At 39.6% G+C, this 23,489-nt stretch overlaps 1 protein-coding gene across 1 annotated transcript; it reads left to right on the top strand.

The window, feature by feature from the left end:
• The first annotated feature begins 16,971 nt into the window (after positions 1-16,971).
• Positions 16,972-23,453, top strand: oxtra (oxytocin receptor a). Its single transcript, XM_070841431.1, has 2 exons — positions 16,972-17,899; positions 23,138-23,453. The coding sequence occupies exons 1-2, from the start codon at positions 16,972-16,974 to the stop codon at positions 23,389-23,391; spliced, it is 1,182 nt and encodes a 393-aa protein (XP_070697532.1). The 3' UTR covers positions 23,392-23,453.
• Positions 23,454-23,489: the final 36 nt, after the last annotated feature.

Raw genomic sequence — 23,489 nt, 5'->3', positions numbered from 1 at the left:
CCGACAGATGTCATTTACATCCATTAAGCTTCCCCGGCATCCCCCGAGGTGCTGCCTGTAACAGACTAAGACTGCAGCATTCTTCATATGATGCTGCGCATACGTTTATTCACTTACTTTGAATACATTTAGTAATTAATTCCATTCCCTGTAAGGAAGTAAGTGGATTTTCAGTAGGTTCACCAGTTCTCTGTTACAGTCCATGCCTACATAATTCATGGTTATGAGATAAAGAGTTCATGGTTGCATTACCTACATCAGACATCATTTGACTGTCAAGACATCCTGATAAATGTGTAAAGCCTGAATACAAATCTGGAACTGAGGTGCTGTATCCTGTTTATTTACTTTCCTGAAAATCAGATAACCTGCTTTGGGTTCAGTTAGGAGTGAGGCCCATTCCTCAGAGACAGTATAGTCTAACTGATAGCTGGTAAATGTTGTTTTTTGCACTTTGAGTAGACAATACAGCATGGCCATATCATAAAAAGACACTAACTGTGGACATAAAGTGAGAAACTAGCCATTGAAGATGTAAAACTCCACGAGGCCATTTACATGTAGTTTCTCTTAGCATTAAATCCTTTTTTTCAAATGAACTTAATTTGTTTTCCATGGTGCTGCTGTAATGCCTACAAAGTAGGGCTAAAGCTTTCACCTTTGAGTAGGTTGGCTGTAACATTTCAATTAAGCAGCAGTGGAACGCCATGCTGTGGGATTTCTGGATGCACTAAACCACAGGAGCAATTTATGGTGTGGCTTCGTGCTCTGTGATATGACTGCCCCTGTCTGTTTCAAGGAGCCTCTGAACTGGGAGACTCAGTGTGAATAGAGAAGAACCTGCAGGTACAGAGTTTTATGAAACACTTCAGTAACTAAGCGTCCTGCCTGTTGGGCTGTGTATGAAGCATTGAATACTAACAGGACTAATTATGAGAAGATAGTTGTTTGTTAAAGCTACAAAGTCAGATCACAAAAGAGGGAAAAATCCTGAAAAATATTCCCCAACCCTCTGTTATTTATCTAAGTTTGTACTCCATTCTCTGTGTAAACTTGTGCTTATCAGAGACTGAGACCACAGGCCCCGTCCCCCTCTCCTTAGTGAATTTAACCCTGTGACATGAAGATCTGCACACCCCTCTCCATCTGCAAGCCAAAAAGCTCTTTTCTATTCACAGCAGTTACAGTTCAGTTTATCCATTTGTGTGAGTTCAAACTTTGTCAAAGAACAGAGCACTCAGCTCTCAAGGGCTGTTTGACAGATGCTGTCAGTTGCCTCCTTCATGTTTGGTTTGTGTAATATTTTGGAAAATAGAGTTCATGAAAATTGTTTTTTTAAGGAGTTTTGGAATGTTTTTTGGTGTCAAAAAGGGAAAGTGTTATGGCTAAAAATAATAATTCAACTCCATTTGGATTACAATGCACAGAAAATACTGATTTCAAATCCTGCTGTCTGCTCTCCACACGGGATAGCATCTTAACCTCAGTGGAACTAGTTAGGACCCCTCATTATACTTGCCTGGAAGTATTTCCATTCCCAGGTGGCGACTCCAAATAAGGTATGCGAGTCAAACATATACACAACACAGTCGCTGTCCACCATGCCTCACACAGATTTTTTGAGGGAAATTCTTCTGTAATAGCGACATGTTCGAGTAATTGCACAGTCTGTACAGATGCAGTGCATATTTTGGTGGCCCATAAATTATTTTGCTAAGCTGAGGAGACGTGCTCTTCCTTTTGGGATTTATGTCTGTGTGCAGAGGCACGTATGCTAGAGTTCTCTGTTTACATGCTTAGGATGGATGATATCAGCTCTCCTTTGCACAGTCTAACAGGCCCAGCACCACTGAGACCCAGAATCGAATAGCTTAGAAATCACCCTCGTCATCCATCACAGCAGGCTCGGGTGGTAAATCGTGACCTTACTATCTTCAGCAAAATGAATGACCAGTTATGGCTTAAAGGTCCTTGTCATCTATATGAGAAGTAATATATGTGTTTTATTACTATTTCTGTCTTGTCTTAAATATATAGTAGACATGACCTCTGCATTTCTTTTTTTGGTTGTCGTTTTATCCCCCTTGTTTATTTACAGTTGGCTTAACAATGAGCTGATCAGGAATTCACAAAACACAGATGTCAGAATTTCACACGTCAAGCTTGATGTTGAGTTGCATTTTGTGATCGCATTTCATTTGTAGTTTTACACACTGACTTCAAACTAAGTCATATAAGTACACATCTTTAACAAAATATGCAGTCTGACATCACGGTAAAATCAATTTAATTGTCTGATTGCTTTGTCAACTTCAATTCCCTCTTTCATTTGACTATGTACTATTCAGTCCATCACATCAAGGGCGTTTTTCTGCATTTGTTTCTCTTTTTTGTACCATTTAAACTTTAATCTCCTGCTGCTAACATAATAAGTTGGTTTTAGTGACTTATTGTAGCCTTGATGAATGATTGTTGTATTCGCTCTATTGTTTTCTATTTGAACACCATATAGCCTGATGTTTTCCCATTTTCCCATCTCTGATGATGTGTTTAATTTGTACAGTGGGGCAAAAAAGTATTTAGTCAGCCACCAATTGTGCAAGTTCTCTCACTTAAAAAGATGAGAGAGGCCTATAATTTTCATCATAGGTATACTTCAACTATGAGAGACAGAATGAGAAAAAAAAAAATCCAGAAAATCACATTGTCTGATTTTTAAAGAATTTATTTGCAAATTATGGTGGAAAATAAGTATTTGGTCAATAACAAAAGTTCATCTCAATACTTATGTTATATACCCTTTGTTGGCAATGACAGAGGTCAAACGTTTTCTGTAAGTCTTCACAAGGTTTTCACACACTGTTGCTGGTATTTTGGCCCATTCCTCCATGCAGATCTCCTCTAGAGCAGTGATGTTTTGGGGCTGTCGCTGGGCAACACGGACTTTCAACTCCCTCCAAAGATTTTCTATGGGGTTGAGATCTGGAGACTGGCTAGGCCACTCCAGGACCTTGAAATGCTTCTTACGAAGCCACTCCTTCGTTGCCCGGGCAGTGTGTTTGGGATCATTTTCATGCTGAAAGACCCAGCCACGTTTCATCTTCAATGCCCTTGCTGATGGAAGGAGGTTTTCACTCAAAATCTCACGATACATGGACCCATTCATCCTGCACAGCCTGGTGCAGGTCTACAATTTTGTTTCTGGTGTCCTTTGACAGCTCTTTGGTCTTGGCCATAGTGGAGTTTGGAGTGTGACTGTTTGAGGTTGTGGACAGGTGTCTTTTATACTGATAACGAGTTCAAACAGGTGCCATTAATACAGGTAACGAGTGGAGGACAGAGGAGCCTCTTAAAGAAGAAGTTACAGGTCTGTGAGAGCCAGAAATCTTGCTTGTTTGTAGGTGACCAAATACTTATTTTACCGAGGAATTTACCAATTAATTCATTAAAAATCCTACAATGTGATTTCCTGGATTCTTTCCCCCCATTCTGTCTCTCATAGTTGAAGTGTACCTATGATGAAAATTACAGGCCTCTCTCATCTTTTTAAGTGGGATAACTTGCACAATTGGTGGCTGACTAAATACTTTTTTGCCCCACTGTATGTTATGTCTTGTCAGTAAAATTCACTTTCCAACATATCTGAAGGCTGCATTTCAGAGACCTTGTTACAGCTTTTCCTGGAATTAATTATCACGCAATTTAATAATGTGTAATCATATTTGAGGCATAGTTCATAGTTTTTACAGTTACAGCTTAATTTAATTTACAAGCCACAAATCAGATAAAAGATCAAGATGTTATATGAAATCATTAGGATGAAATCTACTTTGCAGTTTCCCACAGGGCATCTTCACTAATAAAGTTAGTTCGAAATATTGAGACTGTCTGATATTAGCTGTTGATCTCACACCTCTGCATTAAGTCAGCCCCCAAATGCACAGAGGTAAAGATAGGAAAACACTACTGCAGTCAGACTCTGTTAATGAACGTCCTCGAATGACCTTATGGGCTGTTTAATACAGTCGGTTGCAGCACTATAAATGAAAGTGATTGAAATCTCTGTCATGGTCAATGCATCCATAAACATTTGTCATTTCCTCTTTTTAACTTGTGTTGTTTCTAAATTAATTGGTCTCATATTATTGGCAATAATTTTAATCAGTCCAGTGATGCATGGTCATTGCAGCTGCGACTGACGTAAAACATTGTTTATAATGATGCTAGGCATGGATAAGACCGGAAATTATCTAACAAACAATATCAAATCCAGTTACTGCTCTGGGGCTGGCAGAGGCAGGAGATATCCATCAGTCAGAATGAGGCAGAGCTGCCCTGGAGCTTGACGTAGTTGATTCAACAAAGACCTTGATGCATACTGTATAATAAAGTTTTTACATTTTCAGTGCACTTGCATTGTTAGAATAACCGGCCATCTCTACCTCCGTACACATACCGTGTATCATGTGTGTAGTGGTTGATGGGGTTGATTAGTGAGGGAAACTGTGTGATAAATCCACCTGTCACCATTTGTTTTCATTTCAATGGGCCGGTTAACTCAAAATGAAAAGTCACAACATGTGGGTAGTGTGAGGAGAATGCTTGATGCAGTGCGTATCATCTTGTGATCAGAAACTATCCATTCACCCCAGCTGTCAGCAGCTCGAAGAGTTATTTTTACAGGAACAGGCACTTGGATAATGCAGGATGACCATCGCTTCACCCGGCTGAATCTTTGCTAAGGTGCTGGAACAGGCACATAAAATCAACCAGTTCTACTTACCACAGAATGTAAGCCAGTCCCCTCATGGGTCTGTACAGAAACACACAGCTCGGCAGGTAAACACAAAACAAAACTTTTGTCTGGCTTTTAATTCAAAGACTTTTCTGGCGTGATTAATTGTGCCAAGAGCTTTGAGGCTCTCACACTTTATAGATTGAGAAGTCTACAAAGCAGACAAACAATCCCACAAACTTCAAGGTAAGAACATTACAGAGGATGCGAAGGACGATTGGCACAAGCAACTTCAAGAGATGACCTTCCAAATCCTCTCCCTTGGATGCCACATCTCTTTTGTGCCACTGATTGTGAATGATTTAAACACAAATTGCTCACGATAACTTTCTTTATGGGAAAATAAAAGGACATCGTGGATGCTTAAATATCAGTCAGATTAGTGAGAGACTTCACTCTGAATAGATGTACATTCCCCATCAAAATATCCACAAACTCATGTTGAAAATCACTGCTTAAGCACCATCAACTCGTGTATCAAATCAATCAAGAGCCATAAAGGTCCAAACTGGATGCAAATGTCCACAGAAATAACTTTCCTCTCTATTCTGACATCCTTATGTCCTTGTTATCCTTATACTTGAAACTGTGCTTAGCAGAGATAAAGACTTGAGTTTGCCACATACCTGAGGAAGTACTTTGTTATGCCACTGAGGAAAGTTTTGGGTGTTTAGATGATTTAAGTAAGACTAAAGAGAGAGGCCCGATAATTGACAGTTCCCTAAGCAGCCATAATTAGGCATGGCAAGCCTGTCAAGCTTTGAATTTCCTCACATGTTGAAGTGGTGTACATGGGGCTGAGGTAAGAGTGGTTCTCAGTGGTGTTTGGATGCGGGTCTCTTGTTTTTTTTAACCTCTCCTATACTAAAAACACACAAACAAAATTGTTAGTAATGAATTAAAGAGTGTGTTTCTCTGTTCTAATGTAAGCTTCAAATGTAAGCATGTCAAACTAACTGCCTTTGGTAGTAACCCAGTGTGACTCCCAGGGCCAGGAGCATTTCATACTATGTTATTTGGTGTTGTTACATGTGGTATTTAAAAAAAGCCCCGTTCATGAGTAACATGTCCACTGTGTAGTATTTCCCTGCTGCGTGGAGGCCAGTCCTGGATGCTGTCAGTTTGGAGACCATCGTGAACTGCTCTGTCCTGCTCTGTCGCATTTAGGAAAGTTCACACTCCAGCAAGCCAAACACTTTATCTAAGGCACCGTTATGTTTGCCAAATATATCGGTTAGTCTTTTCACTTCTAACGTCAAAAGTGACACACGCTGTTTGAAAATACAAACAGCGTTCAGCAGAGTGATAACAGTCCATTTGAATGTGCGCAACATGCTGAGAGGTTGATTCAGCGCTGAAGTAGTTCTCAGATAGCCAGACGCAGATGAACCTGCTATTATCAAGTAATGACTTAATTGACATTGACACTGGTCCATTAATAAATAAAAAAAATGGTGAAGAGCCAGGTTGACTTTTCTCTCTGTTGCCAACAGCAACAAGAGGACATTCACAAATCATTTAATCAAACCGGGAGTAGATCTGCTGAACTATAACCTCCCAACTATCTGCAAAAATGGTGTTCCCCTCCTTCATATTAATACCAAATACATAAAGAGAGAGAAGGAGAGCTGTAAGATCAGTCACAGGTTTTTGGTATGAAGCTACCAGCAACTTGAAACATTTTACATAGACAAAGGATTTTGGTGTTTGCACCCACAACTTTTATATTTTGATTCTTAGAGACTACCATGTTGTTGAGCGTACACGTTAACAACAAATCAGCCTTGGAATTTGTTTGAGTCCATTCATGCTTTGTATTTTGTCATCTGCAAAAGAAGATATTGAAGGAAAAATGATGAGAAATTAATCACAGGCACAACGAACCCTTGGCTATTTGGAATAAATGGAAAACTTGACACTAATGCAGAGCGAGCATAATCCTCAGTCTTCCTCTTAATGGAGTAATGGAGGACTGACTAATAAGATAAGTTTGACTTGCTAAGAGGATTATGTTTTGTTTCAACTAAATGGGATTATTAATCACTGATTCCTTAGGCTTTGGTGTTGGACAGGATCATAAGCAGAAGTTCGCTTTAATGATTGTCACCCACTGTTTAACAATAACTTCATTATTCTCAGACGACTGTTGAAGCGTGACGTTGGAAACCTGGATGAATAGTTGGTGCAGGACCAAACTTCTGAGGGACAGTTACATAAGCATCAACATGAATCTGATTCAAGTAAAACTTTGATTTCCTGTTAAATCTGAAGTCAATTGTTTAATGCACTTAAGAACGTCTACAACATTATTTGTGAATATACTTAATTTAATTGCAACCTCTTTGAGCTGTACAGCTCCCCTGTACACAACGACTGCTATCAGATATGAATTTTCCAAAATACTGTTTGAGTGATGAAATATGTGACTATATATATATATGTGTGTGTGTATATATATTTGTATATATAGTCAAATGACTCACCCACAAACCCACTTAATTATCACCCAACTTTGCAGTACTCCTCTGCTTAATGATCTGTAAAACATAAGCTTTAAATATGAAAAAATATTCATGTAGAGCATGTAGCATGTGCACAAAATGTAAGAATCATTACAGAAAATGTTTAATGTTTTTCATGGGGGAGATCGCATACAGCTGTTTTACATTGTTTCAAAAGTGTGGTCATGAAACAAATACAGTTTATTGCTCTTGAACACAATATAAAATCCAATTACAGCTCACACGGCCAATGGGAAGGCGTGATACTGCAGGGTCACTAGTAGCTGATAGTTCCCAAAGTTGCGTTTCTGGGTCAGCGCTGTCATAGATAACAACTACATGTGTGCTGGAAAGCTGAAAGCTACTTACTGTTAAGGACAGATGGTCTGCTTAGCAGTTGTGTCGAAGGCTCTTGAAAATTTCAGGCATCACACCTGTTTTAGCTGCAGAGTGCAGGCTAATGGCGAGCTAGCAGAGAGAGTCTGAGTGGTCGAGCAACAGTGGAAATAAAAGGTCGTTGTTTCACTCAGTATTCTAATATTGTGATGTTTTTTTCTAACACAAAAAATACAATGTGAATTGTTAATAATTGCGCTTCACCTTAATGTAAACCCTTACCAGAAATTAATAGAGAAACCGGAGGCATATAAAGTTAAACATAAGAAAATTCATTTTTATAACTGTGGCATATTATGTGAAAATTGAAAAAAAAAGTCAGAGCACGAGGGCTAACACAGACAGAGCATAGACCTCATCTGACCCTCTTGACCAGGACCAGATTATAGATTTCCCTCAGGGCAGTGTGGTTTTGTGGCTTACTATTTGCATGTTTTTCATCAGGATATTGATTTTCTTGCTTTGCTGCTGTGTAACACCGTTTGCCTCTGTATTTATATGTCGATTTTGTTGTTCAAACTATGATAAGAATAGGGTCATTTTGAAAGAGGTGGCTGGTGCAAATTGTTGTTCAAGATACGAATGAGCTTGAACCTGTCAAATTTACCATTGTTGGGGGAAAAAATAGGACAAACACTTCAATCTCAGCCAGGACACAAACACCCAGGAACAAAACCTCACACCACAAGAGCGATTTCCTCCTGTCTGCAGCAGACCTCATCAGCAAGGCCTGAGACCTTCACTGACACGGGCCCAGAATATTTTTTTTATTATATTATTATTATTAATTTTTTTTTCATATTCATTATTTCAAATATTAATATTCAATTAAATATATATATATTTTCTTCTTCTATACTTCTTCTGTCTTATTTTTCTCTATGTTTCTCCTATGGATCAATATACCAGGGCAAATTCCTTGTATTGTGAAAACACCCGATTCTCACTCTGATTTAAAGACTTTAAAATTGCAGGCACATTCTCCAGTCATGAGCATATTTCGTTTACTGGTGGCATCTTTCTAAGTGGTTTTTGAAATCACTGTGACTTAGTTGCTGGTGGCAAAATTAATCTCACATGAATTACATTTGAAATGTGAGCCACAGGCATACTACTGGACAGTAGTTTTTTAGGTGTATGTAATAGTGCTGTAGACTAAAAAACCCCAGAGCTCAACTCCCACAGCAATACACACACTTGCTCATACACACACACACACACACACACACACACACACACACACACACACACACACACACACACACACACACAGACACACACACCCAGAATAACAAACAGTTCAATGGCCAGCAGCTAACTGGTGTATTTGGAGGTAATGGTCCGAGAGAGAGGAGCTACCAATATTTCAAAGAGCTCTGATTATCCTCCCTCATGTAGAGCTCTGTGCCAAGTCTGCCTGTCTTGATAAAATCTAGTCCAATAGGTGAGTATCCCTTATTATTCTGTGTCTGAGGTACTATCATACTTCTACTACTACTATCATCAGAAGCAACTTTCCTTTTTTGTGCGATTACTGCCAAATTCTTAATTCAAATTCTTCCTACTTCGGCTGCATAAATACATACCTGATTTTATTTTTTTTTTACAGATTTAACAGAAATTCAGCATGAATAGAATATTTTAGACCTGTAGAGCAAATAAGTTTATTTCTGACCAACTCCCATTTCAGATTAAAATTTTTTTTTTTTTATTGTCTCCTCCAATGTACCTACCATCACTTGACAACAGTGACAGTGCCCTGATAACATTTATTACATTATAGGTTGAAACATTGTGCTTTTCTCTAATTCAATATTTATTCATCTGTTTCAACTTAATCTCACGCAGCAACATTTACTGGAAGCAGTTTTACATCTGTTGTCTGCTTAGCTTGGGCTAGCTGCTTCAACGCATGGTACACTTGCAGTAAAAGCTGGTTTTGCTTTATCTCAAGAGCACCACGATTTGTGAAGCACACACGTGTACTGGTGCCGTGGCAGTTGTGTGTGTGAGGTCGTTAAAAAGGTGTGTCTGACTCTGCCTCTTGCTCTATAGGAGAATCTAAACAATGTCACATTGAGGCTGTGATATATTGTCAATCTGCCCACCGCTGACAGTGATGTCCTTGGCTGTGGTGCTTGCTCCCCTGTTTCAACCATCCAAACAAACCACTGCCTAATAGCAGTGTCAAATGCCCTTGTTTCTGTCTCCTCTCTTATGTCCTTGAATTTTAATTGGCTTCAAGATCAGAAATAATTGTGTTCTGTTAATTGTTGTGTCTTTCGTAACGCTTATTTGGTGCAATGGATTTATTATTTTCCTAATGCTTGCTTACTTAGAGGAGAAAAGTATAAAATGTACCACAACATTGATATAAATTCATCAAGTGTGTGGTTTGATTATCAGGTGATATCCAAAACGTGGAATACTTTTATCAAATCATGCAAAACTCTGTGACTGCAGAATATGCTGCAGACTTATCAGCCAACAGTTGTAACCTGACATCCCAGAGGACTTGTCGAACAAATCTGTAAGAGTGCTTAACAATCGTGTCTCTCTCTATAATATAAACTGATATAATCTGGAATATGGGATAGGATTCTTAAAGTCACAGTTCACATTTGCCATCATAGTAGTACACACTTTTTGATATCACTCATCTCACTATCTGCAGCAACATGGAAATTAGTTTTTGAGTCCTTCATTTAAGGGAAAGTCCGTATCTATCTGTCTGTATAAATAGATATGGCTAAATGTCGAGTCAGCCAAATCATTGAAAAATGGATCCTCATCCATAAAGCCTCCTGCACTCTCCATATTTTGGGATGCTGTTTTCACTGTTATTAACGTAACTTATGCAATACAAGCTAAGAGAACAAGGAAGTTTTACTTTTGAATGGCTTTTTGCGGCTGACAGAGACACAGAGAACATCTGCACCAACAACATTTTTCTCGCCATATGAGGTTGAAAATTGGCAAAATGGTCCTTTAACACACCTTATCTTAGCGCGTCACCATGTTCATATTTGCTACTTAACACTAAACACAAAGTACAGCTGAGGCTGATGGGAATGGCTGATAGTTTGCAGGTATTTGGTCATAAACCAGAGTATTGGACAAATTCAAATGTTGATCTGACGATGGCGCTAGAAGAAAAATCAGGGGATACATCATCTGGAAACCAGAAAGATATTTACACAAAATTTCATCTCATTCAGAAATTGTTGGGATATTTCAGTCTGACCCAAAGTGCTGAACGACCAACCAACAGACCGAAGTTGCTATCCCTAGAGCCATGCCTCTAGCAGGTCCCAAAATAGGAAACTTTAGACTTTAGACAGCTCATCTCAGTAGTTGTGGCAAAAAGTTGCACTCAAATCTTTATTTTAACTTATTGATTTATCAAGTCACCACTGTGCCATGCATTAGACAAACACACTTTCTACCACAGCTATAGTAATCAGCACCTGTTCTTTTCATGTTAATGCAGAGGAGAGTTGAAGTGTTACTCATAGAGACAGCAGCCATGATTTATCACACCGATGAAAGCAACAGGAAGAGGAATATAGTTAACTGGTCATAAAATATGATAAGCCCAATGTCCCTGCTTTTATAAACTGAGGCATTGTGAATGTGGAAAACCCAGTTACGTTTATCTGACATCACCGCAGCTTGAAATGAAAAGTAATTCACAATGACACATCTCTAATCACTTCTACCAAGTTTCCAATCTTCACCCTTTTGTGGCATGAGTCATCTGTAGCCATCCATTTATTATCAGCTTTTTTTCCTCACCAAACAAGCCAAATATGATTTATGATATGCTACACTGGCTCAAACAGTGTGTGTTCTGTCCCACAAACATATAGAGGGCATTGTGTAAAGGGTTTTGTTGTCAAGATCCACTGCTACTTCCTCTATATACCCCTCAGAGTGGGCAAACCCAAAAATAAGCAACTTTTCCAGATGCACCACATGAAGCCTTATCCTGTTATTGTTTTGGAAGGACATGTCTTAGATCCTGACTTTAAACAAAGCCCAAACAAAACTTCAGGAAGCTCCTGTTGCGAAGCAGGGAATTCTCTCACAAGTGGGGCCACCAAAAAAAACTCTGCATTCAATATTGTCTAACACATATGAAGATACAACTGTTGCAACCCCCATGCTTCAGTGAGATATGTCTCAAGCTGGTGCGATGTATGACTTGTTTACACTCAATCTTACAAGCCTTTGAAACACGTGGCTATAACATCAGAAATCACCCATCACCCTCTCCTCCATGAAGCTGAAGTGTTTTAAGTGATATTAGCATTCAGAATATCTCATGCACCCACTGAGCCAGGAGTGATATAGCATCCCCCTGCACCCTGCTGTGTGTTGGTCTACTTTTTACATGCGCCTCATGACACAAGATCACCCAGAGGAAAAGGGTAGGCTGAGAACCTCATGTACTGAGCGATTACATAAGCAGCAGGAGCCAAAAGTCTTAGCGTGCAGATCCTTTGTATCTTACTTCATCAGGGGCTTGGGCCTGACCCTTGTCTCTAATTAGATCCGTCAACTCAAAGCCCAATAACTGTGGGAATGGCACAGAGAACTGCTGAGCAAATTAGTTGAGGGGCGGTGGGGTGGGATAGTTATGCTGCACAGGCTTCCATGACTGGAGAAGTGAGGGGAAATATCAATTTATTTCTATGGCAAAAGCATATCAAAGTTATCAGTGTATAAAACAGGCACTTTGACAATTTTTGCTGTATGTCTAATGTCCACAACCATCAGTTAATTTCACACTCATTATAGTTGTTACAGAAGCTTTCTCAGTGCCATATCAGCAGTACAACTGGACAAATAACATACATCTGTTAAATCACAATACCCCCCCCCCCCAAAAAAAACCTGCCATGTAGATATTACTTGCCAACAAAGGGAGGTCCTCCATCATGTCTTTTGCATTTTAAGATAAGATAAGACTTTATTGACCTCCGAGGTGAAATTCACGTGTTACAGCAGGACAGAGAAGAGGTAAGAGGTAAGAATACAGATACAGAAACATTTGAATGAAATGTGAAAAATAAAAAAAAGAATAAGATAAAATAAATTACAGAAGTGACATCAGAAAAGCTTTATACAATATATACAATACCTTTGTCAGTTAATTATGCAAACATTTATGCAAAATATAGCAAGATAGTAGTAATATAACATTATTATGTAGCGATATAAGTAATAAAGAGTTATTATTAATTATGCCACTACTCTCATAGTAATGGTGGTTTGTAGCCAAACTGTTGTCTTTATTGAATAGACTGACAGTAGTGACAGACTGGAAATGAGAGCAACAGTGATTACATGCAACGAAGATCAGAATCAGAATCAGACCACGGTATCCACCTCAGACCACTAGGCCAGAAATTGTTGTATTTTTGATGTTCTCTGTAGTCACTTTCAATTTTAATATTACATGTCTGCAGACTTAACTTACCATCTTCTCCTTCATCACTCAGAACTGGGTCTGACATGCAAAGATTTTGAGATTTTCTCTGCTAACGTCATTAATATCAGTAAATCCTAGAGCATCATTTGTTCCATCTGTAATCTCTATTTCCATGATAGTTAATGTTCACCGCAAAGAACCTGTAATTCTCTCAGCCCCATCATCTTAATTTGCTTTCTTCATCGGGGGAAGAAGCTCTCCTTCACATCCCTCTCTGCTTGAGCACTCATGCCTTTTAGGCTTCTTTCAATCCTCCAGTCCAGTCCTCATGTTGTTTACCTGTTCACCTGAATTCAAATGCCTCACATGCGGTCACATCCATCGGCTACACATGTTTTTTTGCTGATTTTATTAGTAAATCTACAAACCATGTGTCCATTTTCAGGAGCTGGATCCACAAGAACAGGTCCTGCTCCTCCCTCGAAAATGAGGGACTCATTTACCTTCAGTTACCTGAAAAGAGACCCAAAATGAGGGTTCAGGCATCAACATCAACTCCTAAAATCATGCGTTTTTAAGTTTGTCATCAGGAATTTGTCCTCAAAAGCAGACAGATCAGTCAATAGCGTTTGTAAACTACAAGTAGGATCAGAAAATTTGCTAAATGTGCACCAGATGAATCATAAATATCCATGAATTTTTCTGTAAGGTCCTTCATTAACAACATAACCTGGCTGTCAACAGTAGAAAACTGTTCTATCTTGTCTCTGTTATTTACATCTTGCAGTAGCTTTTTCATGGCGTACTCTGTTACAGCATGAATACCTGGTGAATATGACATTGTCACCTGATAACCAAAACATTAACAACAATTTTGCAGCACGCGTGGATTGTGGGATACTCTCATAGCTCATGCCATGAAAACACAGAGTGTGTGCTCCAAATTCAGACTGGGTTGCTCGGCTGAGATGGGACAGACCGTTCCAAGTTGTTATGACATATTTAGTCTAGAAATGCAGACATTGGATGGATCCAGCTCCTAAAATGGGACACAGCTTATTTCTAACAACAACCCCGACCCTAACCTTATGTCTATTATTACAGCAACATTTCAGAAGATGCTTTTCTCTCACATTGAGTCACTTGACAAGAAGCTGAGGACAGTATCAACACACTGTACTGATCACTTTAACCTCTAACATCTTGCACATTGTGTACATTCATTGCATACTGACTATACACGAACTTAGAAAGCCCAGACTCCTGACGCTAAGATGGCTTGTCTTGAGTTTTAGCCAGTGATAAAATAGTCACAGTGAACCCTCTCTGGCAGAACCCCCTTTAAGCTTTGCAGCACTGACTTTCTCTTTACTTTTTCACAGTCCAGACCATGGAAAACACATCACTTTATTCCACATCTACAACTTCCATGAAATGATGAGCACTCATCAATCCACTAATTACTTTCTGCTGAGTTGTAGCAATGTTCTCGCTGTACCAAACTTTCCAATGTTCAATGCCGACTTTATTACGCCGGGACAATTGCATTTTTTATTTTGTTGTTGTTGTTTTCTAACTGTATTGAAACAATTTCATTACTCACGCGCTGGCTCATTTAATGGGGCTCACCAAAAATGTAGTTAGGGAGGTCATTAAATAGTTTCATTTCAAATTCGAAAGTCACATCATTAGATTTAATGTACCACCATTCTTTTTTTTCCCCTTGTCCTTATAATTTCCAGGCGGTGCTAAATCATCGTCAGTCTTCATGTTACTGCTTTGACATGCCTGTGGATCTGCCATTTTCCAAAACCCAAAGCCACAAAAACAGCTCTCTGGCATAGAGAGAACCAGAGGACTTTTCCCACAGGGTCCGCAACTGAGTGTTGCTGGAAATTTAAAGAGCCACACAGTAGCAGGCAGATCCCACTTTTCAGTACTTCCAGCCCTGTTAGCATTGGTGTAACTGTGTTTAATAGATCATATAATCCAACATTTTCAAACAACAGTGAGTCTGTGTAGTACTGACCATTATCCTCAAAGTGTTTGGTTGCACAGTTAATGGTGTATATTATTGCTCTGCCACAATGCACTTGCAGCAGAACAATGCAGCAGAATGACGGATGATAGTTTTTTTTACATGGAGATGAATGCAAATGCACTTTACCATCGCTGTCGTCAAATTGAAATTAAGTAATAATAATCACCTTTATCGTTTTAGTCCCTAAATTCCAAGGCAGCTTTGCACTTGGCAACACAAATGTAAAGAAGGAAGAAAAGTGTGTTCAGAGGAATCACTGGAATGTAGCACATGGACATGAACACAAGCATCTCACAACATTGCTAATAAAGTTTTAACTGCATATGCGTAGTGAACAGTTAAAATTGCATATTTTAACTGTGCCGAGTTTTTCCCCCCCTATGTTTATGTAACCTTATAACTATTAGTACAAGCTAATGTATAAACAGAATAATAACACTCAGAGGTTTTCTCTCTTGAGGCATTAGAGCCTCCTCTAAAGTCACCTCTAAAATAAACCATATTATTCTACTTGTCATCTTGAATCCTCAGTACATCAACAAGGTTTTTCCCCAAGTTTAAACAATAAAAAACACATTTTGACAGCACCCACTGTGAACATGTGTGCAGAGCTTTCTCCCGTTTTAGTGCCTCTCATAAAAAAGATTTAAATAATACACTTTAGAATCCTTTCGCTTTTAAATCATGGTTTATAAAATAACTATTTGAAAATGTTCCTTGACTTGTCCTCATATATATAAAAACTAGGGGTTTTTTTCTTCTGTTTTGGATAATACCATTGATCGTGCAATTCAAAATAAACTATGTTGCTATTCGTTTTAAGGTCGTTTTAAGGTACGTTTAAGGTCCTCCCATTATAAATTCCTTTTAATAATCATATTTGCCTGTAACCTTCATTTATTGTAACTCATATTTTTCCTCTCAGTGAATAAGCTCCAGGACTTCTTCAGTTCCAGTAAAATGCGCTCCAGCCGCTGCTTTCTCTTTGTAAGTTCACACCAAGAGATTCAGTATCTGACAACAAACATCTTCTCAGATGGGCTTGGTTATAAAATGAGATCCCTGATTCGGAGCAGATCTGGGGGCTGATGTATTGAAGTGGTTTGGGTGCTCTGAGCTGCAGAGCAGGACAGGGAGGATACTGATGAATGACTCACATCGCCATCTTCTGGTACTGATGGGCAAGGCTGTTTACTGTTACACTGAGCCAGGAGAAGATATAACAGGGGTTTATGTGCTGTAGTGCTGGTCATTCCGATTCTTACCAGAGAGGATGATGGAGCTTTCAATTTCTGCATCATCTTTTTCTCGGAATATTTTAATTTGCAGAGTTTCATTTTGATTTTTTTTGTAAAGGATTTATTTTTTTTGCTTGACCATAAAACTGCTAATTCTTTGGATTAACTCAGACTATAATTTTTCTCTTGGATAATCATCTATGACGTGTGAGGTGTACTGCTCACCTATTTTAGAACTTAGTTTTGATGTTTTGTGCGTCCACATTGACGATTTTTCACCTTAAGTGTACTTTTCTTTTGGCGCCCACATTTTGTCAAACGTTTCATATCATTTGAATGAGGGCAAATATTTGCCGTCGGATTTTCGAAAGCATGGGTGATTGAGTCACCGCTAATCCTTTAATCAGTTCAGAAACATGTTTTGAGCCCAGCATATCTCACCCTTCGTCTTGTCACCTGTGAGGACGCAAGGAAGACCTTGTCACTTAGAGACCCTTCAGGTGACTGCTCCAGCCATTGCATGACTGCATAACCCTGACGCATCTGCAGAGGACAAGACTGCGGCAATGGAAAGTATTTCAAATGAAAGTGACTTTTGGCAATTTAACGAATCCTGGCGGAACTCAAGTCTCGTCAACTCGACCGGTTGGTTGAATCAGACGAATCCTCTAAAGCGGAATGAAGAGGTGGCGAAGGTGGAGGTGACTGTACTCGCCCTGGTGCTGTTTTTGGCGCTGGCGGGGAACCTGTGCGTCCTGCTGGCCATCCACACCACCAAGCACAGCCAGTCCCGTATGTATTACTTCATGAAGCACCTGAGCATCGCCGATCTAGTTGTGGCGATATTTCAAGTTCTCCCTCAACTTATCTGGGACATTACATTTCGGTTCTATGGACCGGACATTTTGTGCAGATTGGTAAAATACCTGCAAGTCGTTGGGATGTTCGCCTCCACTTACATGTTAGTTTTGATGTCTGTAGACAGGTGTTTGGCAATTTGTCAGCCTCTTCGTTCTTTGCACAGGAGAAAAGACCGTTTCTATGTCATATGTTCCTGGGTCCTGAGCCTGCTCTTCAGTATCCCGCAGATGTTCATTTTTTCCCTCATAGAGGTTGGCTCGGCCGGATCAGGGGTGTACGACTGCTGGGGCGACTTCGTGAAGCCCTGGGGAACCAAAGCGTATATCACATGGATCAGTCTCACTATATATATCATTCCAGTGGCAATACTGAGTATTTGCTATGGGCTGATAAGCTTCAAAATATGGCAAAACTTTAAACTGAAAACCAGAAGGGAGCAATGTATAAGCCTGACGCCCAAAACCTCCAAAGGCAACACGCTGGCCCGTGTGAGCAGCGTGAGGCTCATCTCCAAGGCGAAGATAACCACAGTGAAAATGACTTTTGTGATCGTCTTGGCTTATATCGTCTGTTGGACCCCTTTTTTCTCTGTTCAGATGTGGTCTGCCTGGGATCCAGCAGCACCCCGTGAGGGTAGGTTGAATTTTAAAGTTTAATCTCATACTCATACGCCAGTGCTGCGCTAAGGCTGATGTACTCGTGTCACTACCCATCTGAAACCTTTTGAAACATTTAGACACTATCCATCTTTAACATACTTTTCCCACATTTTTCCCAGTGGAGATGAATGGAGATTTTTTTTTTTTTTTTAAACTGCAGCATCCCTCTTGCTGTGCGTAACCAGTCCTTTTTACGCACGGGGATGTAGGCGCTTGCGTATCCAGTTGGAGCGAACTGAGAGAACGAAAACATCATTTTGAGACGTGCTTAATTTGTTTTACTCACTAAGGTACTGCAGTTTCATTGCTGACTCCTTGAGAACCTTGTCCTGTTGTTTCAGTATCAGGGTGACAGTGTTCACAGTGAACCTGTAGCACTGTTGAAGTTATGGCTGATCACAGTGCAGGATGTCTGGCATTTGGACAAAAAGCCAACTAAAAGATCTAAAAAATGTGCATTATTTCACCTGTCTGCTAAAACAGAGTATACGTGACATTAGCCATTTTAATAATGAAATAAGTTAAAATATATTCTCTCATAGTCACTAAAATCTAAAACACATAATTAGAACGTGCTGTCGTTTCTAAATTGACTGGCAGGTGTTACACCAGACGACTAGTTGGTCTCACCTGTTGATATAATGTGTTTTGATGCTGTCAGTGGTTTGTTTACATCAGGGATGCAGAGCAGGAAAACAGACGAATGAGTGATGAGGCTTTCAAAGTGCAAAAGCCGCGTACAGAATTTTCCAAGTTTCCTCTCACGCTGCCGACTGACGGCTAATCATTGATCAAATTAGTGTGCGCCACCACGCGCCAAGCAGCCTTTATTTGTCCCTGTGGGGCACGTTAGAGTGCCTCGTTGACATTTAAGACACCAGGCCACTAAGCAGCCATTTACTGTATGAGGGCCCTATATTTATTGATCTGCTGGGCCATGACCACACCCATAGAACAAGAAAAGAATGAAGGTGCCAACTTGACTTCTCAATGTATTTGCATTGTGCCTCTGAGCTCCTTCCATTGTGTCAATACATTTAGGTGGAACAGAAGGGACGCGTAGATTAATAGCCCTTTGAAAAGTAAATATGTGTTTAATTTAGTAGCATTTGTTCTACCAGAAAAGTGAAGTTTAAATTTAATAAGTTAATTTGAATATTTTGCAGAATAATATGTCAGATATCAAATATGCGAATGGAAAAAAAAAAAGCTAATCCAGGTGCAATACAAAACTTGTTTTCCAAGCAGTCTCCATCCTTTTTTACCTTCGCTGTTATTTCCTCAGGGAAAAAGTAAAAAGAGAAACATTTTCAACAAAAACAGACAAAAATAAAACACACTGCACACATGCTAAAAATAAGACAATAATGTCAGGAAGTTTCTTGATGAGTATAGAGTAAACAGACGTTGGTGTTGTTTTCTTTTGCGTCTGTGGGTTTCTGTTCCAGTTGACTGGTTGTGTGGCCTGTCATATTCCTCAAGCTGCATTGTTCACAGAGGCTATGTTCACTTTGGAGCCACACAGATGTACAATACACTTAGCTGTCATCCAGTTCTTCACTGCTGGCACACTGGGAGGCACATTGCTTGATGCAGTGATAAAAAGACAGTAACTAGCTCTGATGCAACATCTTACAGTAATATTCAAAGTTGCAGTAGCCAGAAAAGCACAAGTAAAGGGCTCAAGTGGCTTGAATTGGCAATAAGGGGACTAACTCATTTTATGTTACAGAGTCTAGATCAGAGAGGGGAGGAGGCTGATGTCTGATGGCTTTCCTCCACGTGAACAGCACTCAGAAAGGCCAGAACTGGCAGTGACACGTGCCAGTGTTTGTGTACAAAAGATAGGCTGGAGTGTCACCTGTGTGTGTGCAGATACAGTGTTCATTAGAGTCCTTCTTACCAAAGTGAGCCCAGACCACATGGAACAGAAAGCCCTTCTTAATGAAGAACCTCCATATGTCAAAAACATGGTCATTTAAACATTAATGTAGTTTGTAGTGGTTAATAATTGTAAGTAATGTAGTCAATTTGGAAGTGACACCAGGTTGTAATAATGTGTTTTAAGTATCAGCTTAGTAGTGGGAAGACTGAATCACAGACTGTATCTTTAAAGCTGTTTGTCTTGTAGTGAACGGTTAATAACCCGTGGGAAGCATATACAGGAAAATTGATTATTAATGTGTATTCATTGCTTATGTGGTAACCTGCAGACTCATGGCAAATATTTAGATAGCTGCAAATCTCAAACACAGATTATTATATTACATAGGTAATTCCATACAATCACTTTTATTGTTTTACTATGGCCTATGTCCATAGCATGGTATATGAAACTTAGGTAAAACAAAATGGAGCTGATTATTTCACTTTTTCCTTGGATTTCAGCAAATAAAGACCATGAATCAAGATCACACATCTGTGGTAGTATATACTACACTTGAATTTTGCTATCTGTCTTTAAAAGGCTGCTCTGAGCCGAGAGATGATGTAAAGGCAGCAATTTCTTCGCCTCAGTCTAAATGCAGACCGCACTCTCTCCATCCATTACTTCTGCAATCAATTCAAAAATCCCTCGAGACAATCTACAATCAGACGTATAATTTGCCCAAATTCATAGTTTGACATTTTGGGAAAAATGTTTTCACGCTTTTTTGTTGAGAGTTAAGATAAGAAGAAAGAGTGGCTCCTCTTAAAGCCAATCAGTGTAAGTTTTTACGTGACCAAAGAGCCAAATTGTATCATCCCTCCACCAAAACTATTGAGATATCAGATGTATTACATTTTACAGCTTGGATTTACTGAGAATCAGCTTTCAAAGATAGGAAGTTTACCATTTTTAGCCCCTCATTAGGCTTATCAAGGTTTTAGAAATGTCAAAAGACAAAATTCCCCATTCCTCTAAGCTTTGTCAGAGTGACATCAGTGGCGTCTGTGATTTCACATTTAGCAGCTAGACAGAAGACGAAAGCACCTTGAGGTTAAACCCTGACTCAGACACTCACACAAGCTCCCAAAGAAATCTGTGAACACAAACATCTCCCCCTGCTGAGCCTAGTGTCCTCGGCCGCTGACTCACACTCTGCTTGCTATTGATTTGCATTAAGTGCTTGGTGGACACAAAGCCCAGTGTTCAATCTCCAAGTGTTAATTTTTTTTTTTTTATAAAGGTCACATCCTATATAGTGTCTTTACAAGCACAGAGAAAAGCAAGGCAGTGTCATATGTATAGAAAGACACCTCAAAGCTATTTTACTACAAAATGTATAAATCTAAATTAGATTACTTGTTTCTCTTTAGGGATAAAGAATCAGCACTAAGAGTTCTGGATAATAAATTGCTGAGGAGTCTTTTGGGCTGCCCAGTATCAGCTCTGACAGTCAGACAGATGTACCACCCAGGGGATGATTATCCCGCCCTTGTGATTTATCATTCACTTGTGAAAGACACAGCGAACTAATTCAGTAAAGGCTTTTTTGTGCTTTTTCCCCCTATTATTCAAATTAGATCCAGGCTTTGCTCTCATCCACCCTGATAAGAATGCTTGATAGCCACCATGTGGGCTTTTGCACTGTCTCCAATGAAGACTATTTCTCCATCCATGTCAGCGGCATTATAGCCAATATCAGAGCAAGTTGATGCATGATTTTTTGCTTGCCTTTTTGTAGAGAGTTGGATAAAGTAGTATTTTCATGCTCAGGTTAAAATATAGTTTCAGTATTTGCTAACTTTTTCTGCCATTTCCATTTGTACATCTGACAGATTACAAGTCAGCACTTACACACAGTAGATTATAACACCTATGACACCGTAGTAGCAGGGTAATTGAATAATCTACACTCAGTTAAACTCATGTTTTAGTCTCATAAATCAAACCCTTAATGGCCGACCATCAGTTCTTATTCATCATGTGTGTGACTTTTGTGCCCTTCCAGAGATCATTTGCGCTGAACCATTTTCGTTCGAGCACAGGGACTGTCATTAGACACAACATGAGAATTGCAGCAGCGCAGACAGGCTGAGAGAAAGATTAGAAATCAGTAAGAAGAGGTTAAATACGGGATACGAGACAATTACCTGAATCCGAAACTCATTTGCCAAATGTCAGTTGGATGGTGGAATTGACGTAGCATAAATGTCATCCAGCGTGCCACTGCAGGTTTCGTAGCCATGAGGTATCACCACAACGTTCTGTGAGGAGCATTTCCACCTCTCGTGTTCTCCCTTGAAATTCTTTTTGCAGGAATTTCCTTTGTTTGAGATCATCATTTCATGTTCAACCAGGTCACCATTTCAGTTAGTTTCTCACTCTTTAGGTGCAAGTTTCACAAATCTCTCTTCTCCAGCTACAGTTATACAGTTGTAACTGTATGATTGAAGCTAGCAGTTTAACCGATTCTACGTTGGTGAAAACAAATAAGTGAAAGGAAATAAGACTATACGAGTCTACAGCCATGTCAGCTGCTCTTTAAGAATGTACTAACTGCTAACGTGTTTGCAGTGATAATGCTAACGTGGATATTTAGCAATGTTCACCATCTTACTTTAGCATGTTAGCATGATAACATCCAGTAATTGGCTTCCAATCTTTATTTATAAAGCACACTTAAAACCAATAGCAGTTGACCCAAAGTGCTGTACAATCAGCCTAATTACTAGTTTTGCAGATATTTGATCATGAGCGCTGCACAATTTTCAAATATGATACCTGATCATTTTGCTTGATAAAAGAAAATTACCAAAAGCTGTCACAATTTATTCTCATGGTGGGCATGCATTTCTGTACCACATTTCATGGCAACCCACTCAATAGTTCTCAAGACATTTCACTCGTGTCAACCTCATGTTGGCAAAGTCAAGTGATCGCCAGAGTTGTAAAGTTAAGATTCATCCTCTTAGGACCTTAAATATCTGCACCAAAGTGCATGTTAATTCACAGAATATGCAGCCTGAACTAAAGTGGGGGCTAAGTGATTGATCAACATTGCTAACTTCATCATGACTGTGGCCAAAGAGATAAAGGTGTAAATCATCATCAAGTACAACCTATAAATAATGCAAATTTTTTTGCCAATGCATATGAAAAGAGTGGCAGTGGGTAGACTTCAGCCAGCCACTAACATTTATACTTAATTGATTTCAACAGAGAAATTGCTGGTTAATTTTTGTTCTCACAGCGCAGTAACCTTCCTCTCCCTCTCTTCTCCTGCAGCCATGCCCTTCATCATCTCCATGCTGCTTGCCAGCCTCAACAGCTGCTGTAACCCCTGGATCTACATGTGCTTCGCCGGGCATCTGTTTCAGGATCTTAGGCAGAACTTTCTATGCTGTTCCACTCGCTACCTCAAGTCATCCCAGTGCCACTGCGAGCGTGACTTTGACTCCAGTCACAAGAGCAACTCCTCAACCTTTGCCATTAAGAGCACTAGCAGTCAGAGGAGCATCACACAGACTTCCACCACATGAGTGCCCGCCCTTCCATTCCCTTTCTCAAGGTGCCCCCCACCCCCGGCTTTCACCACATGCCATCGCCCAAATATCCAGCACTTCAACTCCTTCAGATA

Source organism: Pempheris klunzingeri, chromosome 2 (assembly GCF_042242105.1).
Source record: "Pempheris klunzingeri isolate RE-2024b chromosome 2, fPemKlu1.hap1, whole genome shotgun sequence".
NCBI lineage: Eukaryota > Metazoa > Chordata > Actinopteri > Acropomatiformes > Pempheridae > Pempheris > Pempheris klunzingeri.
This window is presented reverse-complemented; position numbering and strand designations above follow the sequence as displayed.